The 12,333-nt window shown below is 45.0% G+C and overlaps 1 protein-coding gene across 2 annotated transcripts; it reads right to left on the reverse strand.

The window, feature by feature from the left end:
• Nucleotides 1-166: 166 nt before the first annotated feature.
• ankha (ANKH inorganic pyrophosphate transport regulator a) lies at nucleotides 167-10,801 on the reverse strand. Of its 2 annotated transcripts, XM_061666601.1 has the most exons (13): nucleotides 10,363-10,801; nucleotides 9,140-9,356; nucleotides 8,898-9,016; nucleotides 7,901-7,984; nucleotides 6,848-7,018; nucleotides 6,645-6,779; nucleotides 5,166-5,258; nucleotides 5,004-5,096; nucleotides 2,729-2,858; nucleotides 1,877-2,000; nucleotides 1,703-1,802; nucleotides 697-830; nucleotides 167-626 (listed from the first exon to the last, which is right to left on the reverse strand). In XM_061666601.1, the coding sequence occupies exons 1-13, from the start codon at nucleotides 10,456-10,458 to the stop codon at nucleotides 299-301; spliced, it is 1,824 nt and encodes a 607-aa protein (XP_061522585.1). In that variant the 5' UTR covers nucleotides 10,459-10,801; the 3' UTR covers nucleotides 167-298. The 2 variants fall into 2 exon arrangements, with proteins under 2 accessions (XP_061522585.1, XP_061522584.1); XM_061666600.1 differs by having other exon boundaries at nucleotides 167-830.
• Nucleotides 10,802-12,333: the final 1,532 nt, after the last annotated feature.

Below are 12,333 nucleotides of genomic sequence, written 5' to 3' on the forward strand. Positions count from 1 at the left end.
AGCCAACTCTTAGGTGCCAAATAGACTATTAAGGTAATTAACATCTGAAATGGTAGTACTAACTGTGTGAAATGTGTTCACGGTTTATCGGAAAATGCTAAAAACGGATTCGAAACCATGAACCTCAAGTTAAAAGCAACAAAAAAAAGACTGTGGTGACGGCAGCTTAATAATAAAGCAATTTATTTGCCAAATAACAATGTCTATACAGTATATACAGCACATGAAGATTGGCCAAACACAAGCAGGTCAGACTGCGTGGAAGTGAAAACGTCATGTAATGGTAATGATGATGATATTAATAATGAGGGATTCCTGACCCCTCATCTCCATCAAATATACACTTTAGAAAACAATCGTCTGTACACCACTTTTTTATGTAAAACACAATTGCACAACCCAGCAAAAAGTCCCACGACATGTCTAGATTTCCACTCAATGTTAAAGCATGTTCCCTTCTCCCTCGTGTTCTCCTTTTTCTTTTCCCTTGTTTACCAGTAAACACGAAGGAAGCGATGACGCTATGTACACTCATCGGCTCAACCCTCGGATGGCTTTGTTTACACTGTGCGTCGTCATGGTGATGGGGAGGGCACCGTCGGGAGAATTCCGCGTTCATCCTTCGTCTTTCCCGCGGTGTAACGGCTTGCGGGAAGAAGGGGGGGGGGGTGGGGGGGGGGGTCCCTGTTCGCTCACTCCCGCCCTTCCTCGTCGTCGTCGTCTTCACGGAGCTCCTCGATGGCGTCCATCTGCGAGCGCGAGCACACCTCGCTCATGGGCGCCGAGTCTTCGCCCTCCACCACCAGCTCGTTGGACAGCTCAGTGTGACGCTGCACACACCATGAGGAAGAATGTTAGGGGGGGGGGGAAGCCTCCTTTACCCAATTTAGCGTCACTTATCGAAAGTGGAATTTTGATTTCAAGACGAAAGTATACTATTTAAAAATATTTTGACTTTTGAGACTAAAATCTGAAGAAATACTTTGAAAAGTGTACAAATTTCAACAGATGCATTTTAAGATTCAAAAATGTTCACCGTAGTGAAATGTATTTAAAAAAAAATTTATTCTATATTTTGGCTGTATTAAGTGTTCAAATGCAGATTATAATGAGGCGGTAGGGTTTTCGCCCATCCAATCAGCAAGAAATAAATATATATATATTGCTGATTTTTAAAATTTTATTTTTGATAAGAGTATAAAATGTTTTGTTTTGACCTGAAACAATATGTATATTTAATTTTAGATCAAAATGAAAGGGATGAATTACAGTGGATGTAAAAAGTTTACACATCCCTGTTCCCTCTCATTTAATGAGTGTGAATCTGATCGTTAGAATCTGAGCACAACCACATCAGTTATAAAAGGGTGTGCACACTTGTGCAACCACATTATCTCAGTTCTTTATTTTTACTTCCCCTCTCGAAAAGATGTAGTTTTCTTCATTTTAATTGTACAGGCTAGAGGTCACATTAATGATGGAAACGGTTTTGAAATTACCTTTTAATTTTTTTATATATATGACAAGAAATGGCAGGGGTGTGTAGACTTTTTATATCCACTGGGCATAATACCACTGCCATTCAAATGATATTACAGATGAAAATAAACCTAACAATGGTGTCATTTGTGTTGCGTGTAAATGAACGCTGGCAGTGTTTTGAGTGGCGCTGATGCTAATGTGACGGAGCAGCTGCGCTCACCTGTTGTCGGTAAACATAGCAGGCCGCTATGGCGACCATTGTGGACTCCCCAATGAAGCCAGCCAGGAGGGAGCCCACCCCCAACGTGGCCCCGTGAACCCTGCGACACGCCGACAATGAGCATGGAGAGAGAGTACGCACCCGGCGGCGGCGCCCGTTGTTGCGTGTGCCTACCCCATGTAAGGCAGCACCACCAGGCTGGTGATGAGGACGATGATGCGCAGCACCGAGCTGGGGGCCAAAACGAACGTCTTCTTCAGTGTCATCAGCCAGCCGGTCAGATGCGCACGGACTGTCACTACACACAAACACACACAGGATTTTTATATGGTGGATTATATACAGTGGATATAAAAAGTCTATACACACCCCTGTTCAAATGCCAGCTTTTTGTGCAAAGGTCAATGAGAAAAATCCCCTTTTAATTTGACCTTTAGCTTGTACAACTCAAAGAACAAAATTGGGAGTCTGCACACTCCTGCCACCATTTAAAGTGCAGCTGTTCTAGTAGGCTTTTTCTCATATTTTGGCTGTCACATCTTTCAGCACAAGCTATGGTCCCACAGAGGCTTCCCATTGTTCAAAGGTATCGGTCAGGAGAAGGGTACCAAAGAATTTCCACGGCATGAAATGTATACCATGGGACATGTGGAAGGAAGTCATATGGCCCAACAGTAACATTACCAAGAACAGGATGTTGCTCCAAAATGAATGAAAAGAGAAGAAAACTAGTTCGGGAGGCTGCTGCAGGGATTTCTGGGAAATAATGGCTGTTAATCAGATGTGACAACAATCCCCAATCTTCTTGATACATTTGGGCTAAGGGTTAAGGTGGCAAGATGGAGGCCTCATCTTCCCCTCTCTAAAATATTTCTCTTTTTTTCTCAATTGAGTTGTGCAGGTGATAGGTCACATTCATGGTGGAAAATGTTTCAATTGATTTATCTTGGCCTCATTTGTTAATATGACTAAACCAGGCATTTGAACGGGCGTGTTGACTTTTTCTGTTCACTGTAAATGGTTTACCTGGAAGCGGGAAGAAGGAGAAAATGCGGAGGGGCACCACACAGAGCATGGCAAAGGGGTAGTCCACGCCGATGACGTCCACCAAGATCTTCTCGGAGACATGAGGGCTCCAGAACACCACGAAGCAAAGCTGGACACACACAAACACAAAAACAAAAACAAAAACAACAAAAGGGTGGGAGCGCTTGTGATGCATTCAGATGAATGACTTCATTGTCTCAGCAGGCTTTGAACTCAACAGCCGGCCTTTGAGGTGGTAAACACTGAGGAACAAAGTATTGGGACACAACCTTCGGAATGAATAATCCATTTTCTGTACTGCTTATATACAAATAAACATTAATAATAGGGAGCTTAAACTAGAACTGTTACATTTGTTTTACCCAACAACGATTGGTTGCCCCTAAATCTGAATGAAATGCAATGAAGAAAAAATAAAAACAAAATGGATCAAATAATTTATAATAAATATGCATTGGTAGTTGTTACCCCTGGATCTTCATTCAGATGTATTTATTTTAAAAGCCTAAAATAATTACAGAAAACAAATTCATTACCAAAATGGAGGGTTGTTAAATAATAAATCTCCCCACATAGTTACTCTTCGCAGCCAGTAGTGTTAGTGTAGTTGAGCTTTTGTTTTTCTTTATTTCATTAACCCAAAAATAAATGACCATAAATGTAGACTTTGAAGAGTGCAACCTGTTCTAGCTGCAACACTGTATATTCTTTTGCACCCCAAGTCGGTGGCAAATGTCCCAATACTTTTGCTACCATAATATATTCCCGTGAAACAAACAAACAGCAGAAATGAAGAGAGAAAAACATGAGGTGTGAGCTGGGCAAAGTGTGATGTCAGTGCGCAAACTTGCCCTCCCAGTCCCGATTTTTTGGCCATGCGACAGAGCGGAGACACCCGAGGGTGCTCGGCGGCATCCGCGCTTATAAAAGGATGCCTCGAATTTTTGCTGAACGTTACGGTATGAGGAAGCACACATTCATACCGCATATTGGGGGAGGGGGCTGTTTTTCTCCCTGGTGCGGTTAGCTTGTAAAGCTGGCTTAAGCATGATGAGCTTTTAAAAAAAACAACAACAACAACAAGAGATGTTGTCATGGCTCTGAAGGGTGCGCTTGTTTTCTTCACCTGCCAGCAGCTTTTGGAATGTGTTTAGTGATATATTTTATGCGCTGAGACGGGCATAACCTCCTTGATAAATTCCACTATTTTGCACCTGGCTTGCTTTTGTTTTGTTTTGTTTTGTTTTGTTTTTTATACCGGGTGCAACCCGACACCTCCAGCCGGAGGACAAGTACATCCGGGCAGGCCGTGTGACCGATTCGGCGCCCGCTTTACTGGACAAGCTTGACGTGACAGATGACACGTTGACCTTGATGCCTCGTGTTTGGCCAGAGCGTCTTTTGGCCACAGCACTTTTTTGGGCTCACGTGCTGGTAAAGTACAACACTGACACCAGCTGATCATGTGACTCGTCACCGTAGAAGGAATGCAGTCCAGTTCGAGCCGAAGACATCGAGTTGGGTTGTCCCGTTTTGTTTACGGTTAACAAACGTGATCTTGCGGCATCTGAGCTGTTAATGTTGATGCCCATTCAGCACTTTTGTTGGGAGATTTAGCAACTTTTCAGACTACCCTTGGAAAAAAAAGCATTTCGAATCCATTGTTTTGGGAAATATTGGGTTTCCCTCTAAACCAGGGGTCTCCAACCCGCCTGACCCACAGACCGCTAGTGTGAAATGTAGCAATACGCAATTGAAGGTTTTTTGGTTTGTTTTTTTAACACCACCTGTTCTACCAGAGATGGAGTGCCGCTCGTGTGTCAGGGAATAGAGATAAGACGGGACCAGGCTGTAAAGTTCAACACCAGACACACACGCCCTGTCGTGTTGAAGGCAATTGTCTCTCTGCGGAAAGAGTTGCTCAATTGGTTGCTGTATCCAAATTAGGATCGTTGGGCTTCAGAGGAGGTCTGCGTCTATGACTTCCATGTTTTAGTATTTAAGGATGTCGGTTTGTGGTGTAGTGGGTGTAAAATCTGAATTTTGAGGAAGTCTTAATGACCTACTTCTCTTTTTCTTCCCTATTTAACACGAGGGGTACGACCGCAGTACAAAACATACTACAGACACAAAATGAACATCTTTCATTTCCCTCACTGGATTAATTAGCTACTGACATAAAGTGACTGTGAAATTGAAGCTAAAACCCCGAAAATATCCAAACATGAGGATCAGTTAGATGAATGAATCTTACCGTGAGCGAGAGGGCCAGACAGCAGAATGTAAACCTTTTAATATGAGACTTGGTGACGGGAGTGCCGGCGTTCAGTTTGTTGCTGGGGTTATTCTGTCAAGGGGTGACGAGCAGACATTAGCACAACATTTCTCCAGGCATCGTGTGTACCGTGTGGTGTACCTTGTCAAAGGCGGGATACACGGCCCTCAGCTCGGTTAGCCAGCCGTAGGGCATATGACCCACCGGGTACGTAGCCGTGAGCACGGCCACCGCCTGGAACGACAGCGACATGTAATGTCGTATGCGGCGCTTGTATGTGTTGCTGCTCCGTGTGTCTTAAAGTAGCAGTTGTTTGAAGTTTGACTTCATAACTCGAGTCATTGCTCGCAAGTCATGGCAAAAGTGTTTCAATAAGTAGGAATGTGTCTAAAGCGTGTGGGAGGGGTAAAACTTTCCAAACAATTACAGTGGTGCCCTGAGATATGAGTTTAATTTGTTCAGTGGCCCAGCTTGTAACTCAACTCACTTGTTTCTCAAATCATCTTTCCCCGTGAAATGGATGGACGTGCCATTAATCCATTCCAGCCCAAAAACTATTTGAATGTTTTTTCTCATAAGGAAAAATAGCACTCTGTAATATTGTACTTTATAAAAACAGAGTAATAACAATTACATTTAATGCTGCAATTCAATTCATTGTGCTGCTCCTTCTGTTGTGCCCACCTTGGCTAGCATAATACAGTCATGCCGACACACACAAAGAAGACTACTACTAATACTACTGCAAGTGACTCCATAAGATGCCGTCATACATTTCATTTTTTTCCTAGGGGATAAAGCAGGTCTAAGCCAAGAAATTGACAGGATAACGGCTCGTATCTCCAAAAACTCGGGTCGCTCGTAACTCAAGGCACCGCTGCATATGGTGTTTGTATCGTGAATTTGCACGTGTTGGAGGTAGGTGGAACGTGTCCTCCAGGGTAAACGCAGGTTCACAGTACTGTCATTAGCGCGCATGCGTGGTTCATTGAACCACAACTGATGTGTGACAGATACAACAGTAACACCAGGTGTGTAGAGGATGTGAGTTATTGTCACTGTTATTGTGAAACACGCCTACAGAGAGACAAGGTTGGGCCACGTAGGAATGCGTTGTCGCCCATTTCCAGGTCATTCCCGGAAAACAGCTTTGTGCCCCACTTTTGGCCCCACGCGCGCCAGAAAGCGCCGGAGGGGGTGTGTTGGCGTTCACACGCGGAAACTTGAGTCACCCACCGCCGCACACGCCTTTGAACTCAGATGTACCCGAAATACCACCAAAAAAAAGCTGAATCGAAATCCAGAGAGGCTTTTTCAACTTCCAAAAGGGACCAAAATAGCGCAGTCACTGTCAATGATGAACAATTACAGAACCTGAAACACAATGAATACTTTTTTAAAATTATTTTATTTCCTTTGTTTTCTGTTTTATTTTACTTTTTCCAGATAACTTAAGCAAAGTATACTTTAAAAAATGTATTTACTTTAAAATAAAAAAAATTACTATTTATTTTTCGTTTGTTTGTTTGTTTGTTTTGTTGGACGCCTAAGCCTTACTAGGTTAGAAGACACTGCTCAAAGAAAAGATTTTGACCCAAAGAAGAAAATTAGCGAACGCACCTCCGTAGCCTTAGTGGTCCCCTTAAGGTCCCTCGACACAAAGAGGTTTACAATGGGCCGGCTGATGCGCTGGGTGGCCAAGATGAGCGCCAGCGGCCACCAGAAGCTCAGCATCTTCTTGATGGTGGCGTCACCCTGCCACACAAAAACCTCTCACTGACCCACTCCTCCTTCTTCTTCTTCTGGAACTCCTAGAGCCTTACCCCGACATCCAGTCCGCTGGAGTCCGGGATGGTGTCGTGGATGTTGCAGTAGTAGCCCAGGCCCACGATGCTGAAGCGGACCAGGGCGCCCATGTACAGGGAGAGGATGGGGATGAGGAGGGGCTCCACGCACTCCAGGTTGCTGTGCAGCAGGATGGCCACGAACACGATCTGAACCAGATCACACGTCAGCTTGGGGACAGGTAAAATACGCGCGTGTCGTATCTAACCTAAAAAGCAAAACTGGACCAAAGTGTTCTGCTTGGTGGAAAGGAGGCACAGTCAATACCATGTGACAATTGTAGGGGGAGCCCTTTTCACAGAGATCCTTCCAAAATTGCCGCCTCATAGTCGTAACGGACCCACAATCGTCCATCCATCCATCCATCCATCCATCCATTTTCTTTACCGCTTATCCTCACTAGGGTCACGGGCTGCCGGAGCCCATCCCAGCTATCTTCGGGCGGGAGGCGGGGTACACCCTGAACCGGTCCCCGGCCTATCGCAGGGCACATAGAAACAAACAACCATTCGCTCTCACATTCACACCAACGGGCAATTTAGAGTCTTCAATCAACCTACCACGCATGTTTTTGGGGTGTGGAAGGAAACCGGAGTGCCGCACAGGCGGGGCCGGGGATTGAACCACGGTCCCCAGAACTGTGAGGCAGATGTGCTAACCAGTCCCGCACTGTGCCGGCTGACCCGCAATCAGTAATCTCTAAAGTCATTCCAGAGAATTGCCCATAGATGCCACAAGATGGCAGCAAAGCACTTATTTTCTATTGGACAGCACGAAGGCACGACGATGAAGTTCCTACCGCTCACTTCAACATAGGTCCTTGGCACCAAGATGCCACAAGATGGCTGGCACTAAAGTAATACTGTTATATTAGACAGGGCAATGGTCTGACTAAATGAAGCTCCTTCACTTCACATAGTTCCTTGGTACCAAGATGCGACACGGTCATTGAATTTATTTATTTTTTTTGTATAAAAACTCGTTGTTTCATACGGAAAGCATTTTAGGTGGTCTGAAGGGAGGTTTCGTACCTGGGCCACGACATCCGAGATGGAGGCTGAGCCCACGATGACGCTGCACTTGTGCTTGAGGAGGATCCCGGCGTGAATCCACGCCTAGAGACACAAGAATGGGAGATATTAGAACACGTGCTACTCTGGCTCCCTCTAGTGGTACACGAAAGAATCACTGAATAAATGTTCAAATTGTGCATAATGTTACAGTTAGAGGTGCGACAAATAATCGATTAATCAACAAGTAATTGATTATCAAATTCATCGATTAGTTGAAAAACTATTTTGATTCTCGATTAATTATTTAGAGCTCTTATTTACCATAAAATTGTCCAATTTATCTGAATTGCAGCCTCTCAACAGTAAATATTCTAAGATTTCTGTTGTCCTCTGTGAACGCTGATTGGTTGGTCAAAATAAGACATGTGCTAACATCGGCTTTTTACTTTAGAAAACAATGATCCACATTTTTACCTCTTTTCTGACGTTACTGACCAAGCCAGTAACTGAATCATAATTTATGTTTGTGCGTTTTCTGCAATGTCAATTTGAAATAATGTCCCGTTTTCAATAACGGGATGTACATTTTTAAGAAAATTATCCGATTAAGCGAGAAAAATAAGCACCAGATGAATGGATTATTAAAATAACCGTTAGTTGCGGCCCTTGTTACAGTGAAATTTTTCTTACCCCATACACTACATTTGTCAAGTACAGTTCAACGCAATAGATTTGCGTTTACTCTTTTAGAACGAGGTGTTTTCAGACATTTATTTTAAAATGTATTTAACTTTTTATGTGCAGTACATTTTAATTGAATCATTGAAGTGCCTTTTTTTTTTTTTTTTTAATCATTTTTCTTCATGTTCAAACTGTGCATAATGTTACAGTGGCTTTCAACAATTGGACTTTTTAGGAATAAAACCTAGTTTGTTTGTTTGGGTTTTATTTTTTAGGTGGTACTTGTTGTAAACAGTTTGAGAAGCACTGCTTTTGAGCACTACCAGGGACTCACCATAGCGTCCAATAGAGGGAAGGCGGCCAAGTAGAGGAAGGCCTTGCGGGTTTTGTGGCCCACAGACTGGTCCACATGGTGGAGCTTGTTAATGATGTAGTAGCCCAGGTCCGTGTAGGCTGCACAGTGTTTACAAAAACAAAAGAGCGTGTGAGTCAGGCCTCAGCCACAGTGACAGGAAGTGGGCCAGGAGGAAAAAGGGGGGGGTGGGACGGGGGGGTTAATGTTTTTGAGTATGTCACCTATCAAGATGTGCAGCGTGAAGGCGACGACGCCCGCCGCCGCCATGCACATCACGGCCTTCCGGCGGTCGCGCTTGCTGTTGACAAACACCAGGCCCACGTTCTTGAAGTCGCTCATGGGGCCCGTGAAGAATTTCATGAGCGAGTAGGCCAAGCCGTAGCTGGCCAGCATCTCCACCGCGTCCTCCTTGACGGTGGCGATGCCCCTGTTGAGCGCCTGAAGGTTGAGCATTAACAGATGTTAAGTTAGCTAGCGTTGCAATTCATCACTGTTAAAAAAAATTACAATCATTTGTGTGGTCAATTATGTAATTTCACCTGCTGGTAATAAAAAGAATAGTTTTACTACAGAACAATACATTTATGTTCATCTATGTATACAGTACTTTCCAATTTGTCTCGCAATATTACCCTTAAAAATAATTGGCTTTAAGATATTTGATTTCATTTTTTAATTGCTACTCAGCAGACCAAACAAAAAAACAACAACAATGTGCCAGACCCCCCCCCCCCCCCAACTTTCTGATAACAACCCAGGCTATGTTTAGCTCCTCCCTGCCATACAAAGATCTTAAAATGTATTACTTCAACATACTTCCTTGACACCAATTCAAATGTTCCTATCATCCAGGGCTTTGGTGGAGTTTTTCAGCAAATAGAATAAGGGGTTAGAACAAGAGGAGATTTGTTTGTTTGTTTGTTTTTGAGGAGATAGCTTATTTGTTTTTCGAATTTCTCCCCAGGACTCAAAAGCTTTGAGAACCCTGCAAGAAAGATAAGGACTGGACTGCTCTGGACTACCTTCACTCCCAGCTGCCCTTTCCCTTTTTTTTTTTTTTTTTTTTTTTTGCACAAGCCCCGACCGGCTGTGCTATTTATACCAGGAAAAAGCAGAGGCATTACATAAGCTTAATCTCTACATCACTGTACTTCTTCTTCACTCCCTGATCTCTTGTGTCTTTCTCGGGAAGGAGGGGCAGATGAGAAAATGCCCCACCTGCTTGAAGAAGCATCTCCACAGTCCACACGGTGCCTGCGCCCATACGTATGTCCCGAGCGGCTAGGATAGCCCTATGCACGTCGTCTGCCATTTTCTGGCGTGAACTAGCCATGGTTAGCATTAGCCGCCGATGCTAACGAGCCGCTTCCTGCCTCCCGGAGCTCACCGCGGGGAGGAGGAGGAAGGAAGTCGGCGGTACGCGGGGAGGGGGGGAGGTCGTTACCTGCTCGCCGAGGTCGATGGCAACATTGGTGATCGCCAGAGGCACCAGGAAGCGAAGAAGCGGCCAGTAAGGGCTCAGGGATGGGAACTCCACCATAGTAGAAGCCGGGGTGACAGCAGTGCGACGGGCATCTGCCTCGCTCTCGCTCGGGGGTGCAGGAGCTCTGCCGGTGGTGCGGCTAGCGGTGGCTGAAAGCAGCGAGCGCCGGCGGCGGGGGGGCGGGAGTGGAAGCCGCTGGAAGGCGGGCGAAGCACCTGGGAGACCCGCGGCGGGCAGCCGACGAGGCGCTCCGGCGGCGGCGGCGGCGGCGGCGTCACAACAACGCGTCGGTGAGACCGAGAGAAAGAGGTGAAGGTCGGCGGAAGGCTCTGAGTGCGCGCATCTTCCTCCTCCTCGCGAATCCTCACCCGGGGAGGGAGGGAGGGGGAGGAGGAGGAGGAGGAGGAGGAAGAGGGAGGAGGAGGAGGAGGAGGAGGTGACATCCAACTGCACCCAATTCGAGCGAGGAGGGACCTGGACCTCCAACCGACTTGCGCAAACACGCACGCCTAGGGAGAGCCGTTGCGGCATGTATTCCATGTACTAGGATTTAGGAAGACGATTGGGCGCACTCCTATTGCGTTACTGGCTCACTAGTTACCTTTTTTACACTACCGCTTGGCATCTCTGCAGACCGGTAACACAACTACATGTTACTAGTAAGGCAAAGCTACTAGTGAGTGGCCTTTATGCTACTATTAGTGGGGTCCAGGAGGCTACCAGTGCTTGACATATGCCTACTAGTTGGGCCTAATAGTGTTTTTAGTGCAGCGCAGTAGTTTACTAGCAAGGTTTAATTGCGTATTAGTAGGTCAAAAGTGGCACTAGTAGTGCAAAAATCTTACGAGTAAGACAGTCGCTCTACTAGTGTGCTGATTAGTTTTACTATGACATTGCTGCACACTAGTAGGACAACTTTGGCAATATCACGGATATTGAAAAAAAAAAAAGCTCAAACAGCTTTAAAGCCTACTAGTACGCTCTTTGTTCTCACTAGCAAGGCAGTTCAGCACACTAACACAATGACTAGGGTGCACTAGTAGATTAAACCTTACTAGTAAACTGCTGTGCTGCACTACTAGGCCCAACTAGTATGCATGTCATGCACTAGTAGCCTCCTAGACCCTACTAGTCACACCAATATGCCCACGAACAGTGTTGCCTCACTAGTTAAATGTATTTGTCCAACTAGTATGCTAAAGTTGTCCTACTACTCTGCAGACGATTCATACAGTAGCGTGAAAAAAAATGAAACATTACTAGTAGGACACAGTCGTTCTATTAGTGCGCAGAATTGCCTTACTAGTACATGGGCCTTAAGATCGACGTCTACGCTCTTTGTCCTTTACTAGGAGTACAACTTTGGCACACTCGTAGGACAACTACACGTCACTAGTGTACATTTATTTCAAACATATGCAGGCTGGACTGGTGGTGACGTCACAAGTACGTTGACTTTGCATGTGCACTTGCAAGCAGTGTTGTATTATTTTGCGCGGGAAACCCACTTTAGCAGCATTCGTGTTGCTATAAATTACACCGGATTCAAATTTAACATTGCAAAAGAGCAGCAAATGCTGACCCCTGGCGGACAGATTTAGAAGCGTCACGTTGAGCCAATACAGGGCTGGGGAGAAATATCGGTACCGTATCGCGATGGCACATCGATATCATTCACGATACTGTCTCGGATATTGATACTGGATTTTGCTTTCTGACGTAAGTATAAGTGCGACCTTGACTTATGAGTTTGGTTGTTTTCGTGACGAAGCTCATATCTTAAATATTTGCCAGTTTAAACTAAACACCGGTCAAAATTTCATCAGCATCAAAGCACTAGTGGTTTGCATGTCTGCCTCACTTGATAAGATCTGAGTTTGAATATCGACTTTGCACCTTCTCCCTGACATTTTTATCACTTGGAGAAAGTAA

This window comes from Phycodurus eques, chromosome 21 (genome assembly GCF_024500275.1).
Source record: "Phycodurus eques isolate BA_2022a chromosome 21, UOR_Pequ_1.1, whole genome shotgun sequence".
NCBI lineage: Eukaryota > Metazoa > Chordata > Actinopteri > Syngnathiformes > Syngnathidae > Phycodurus > Phycodurus eques.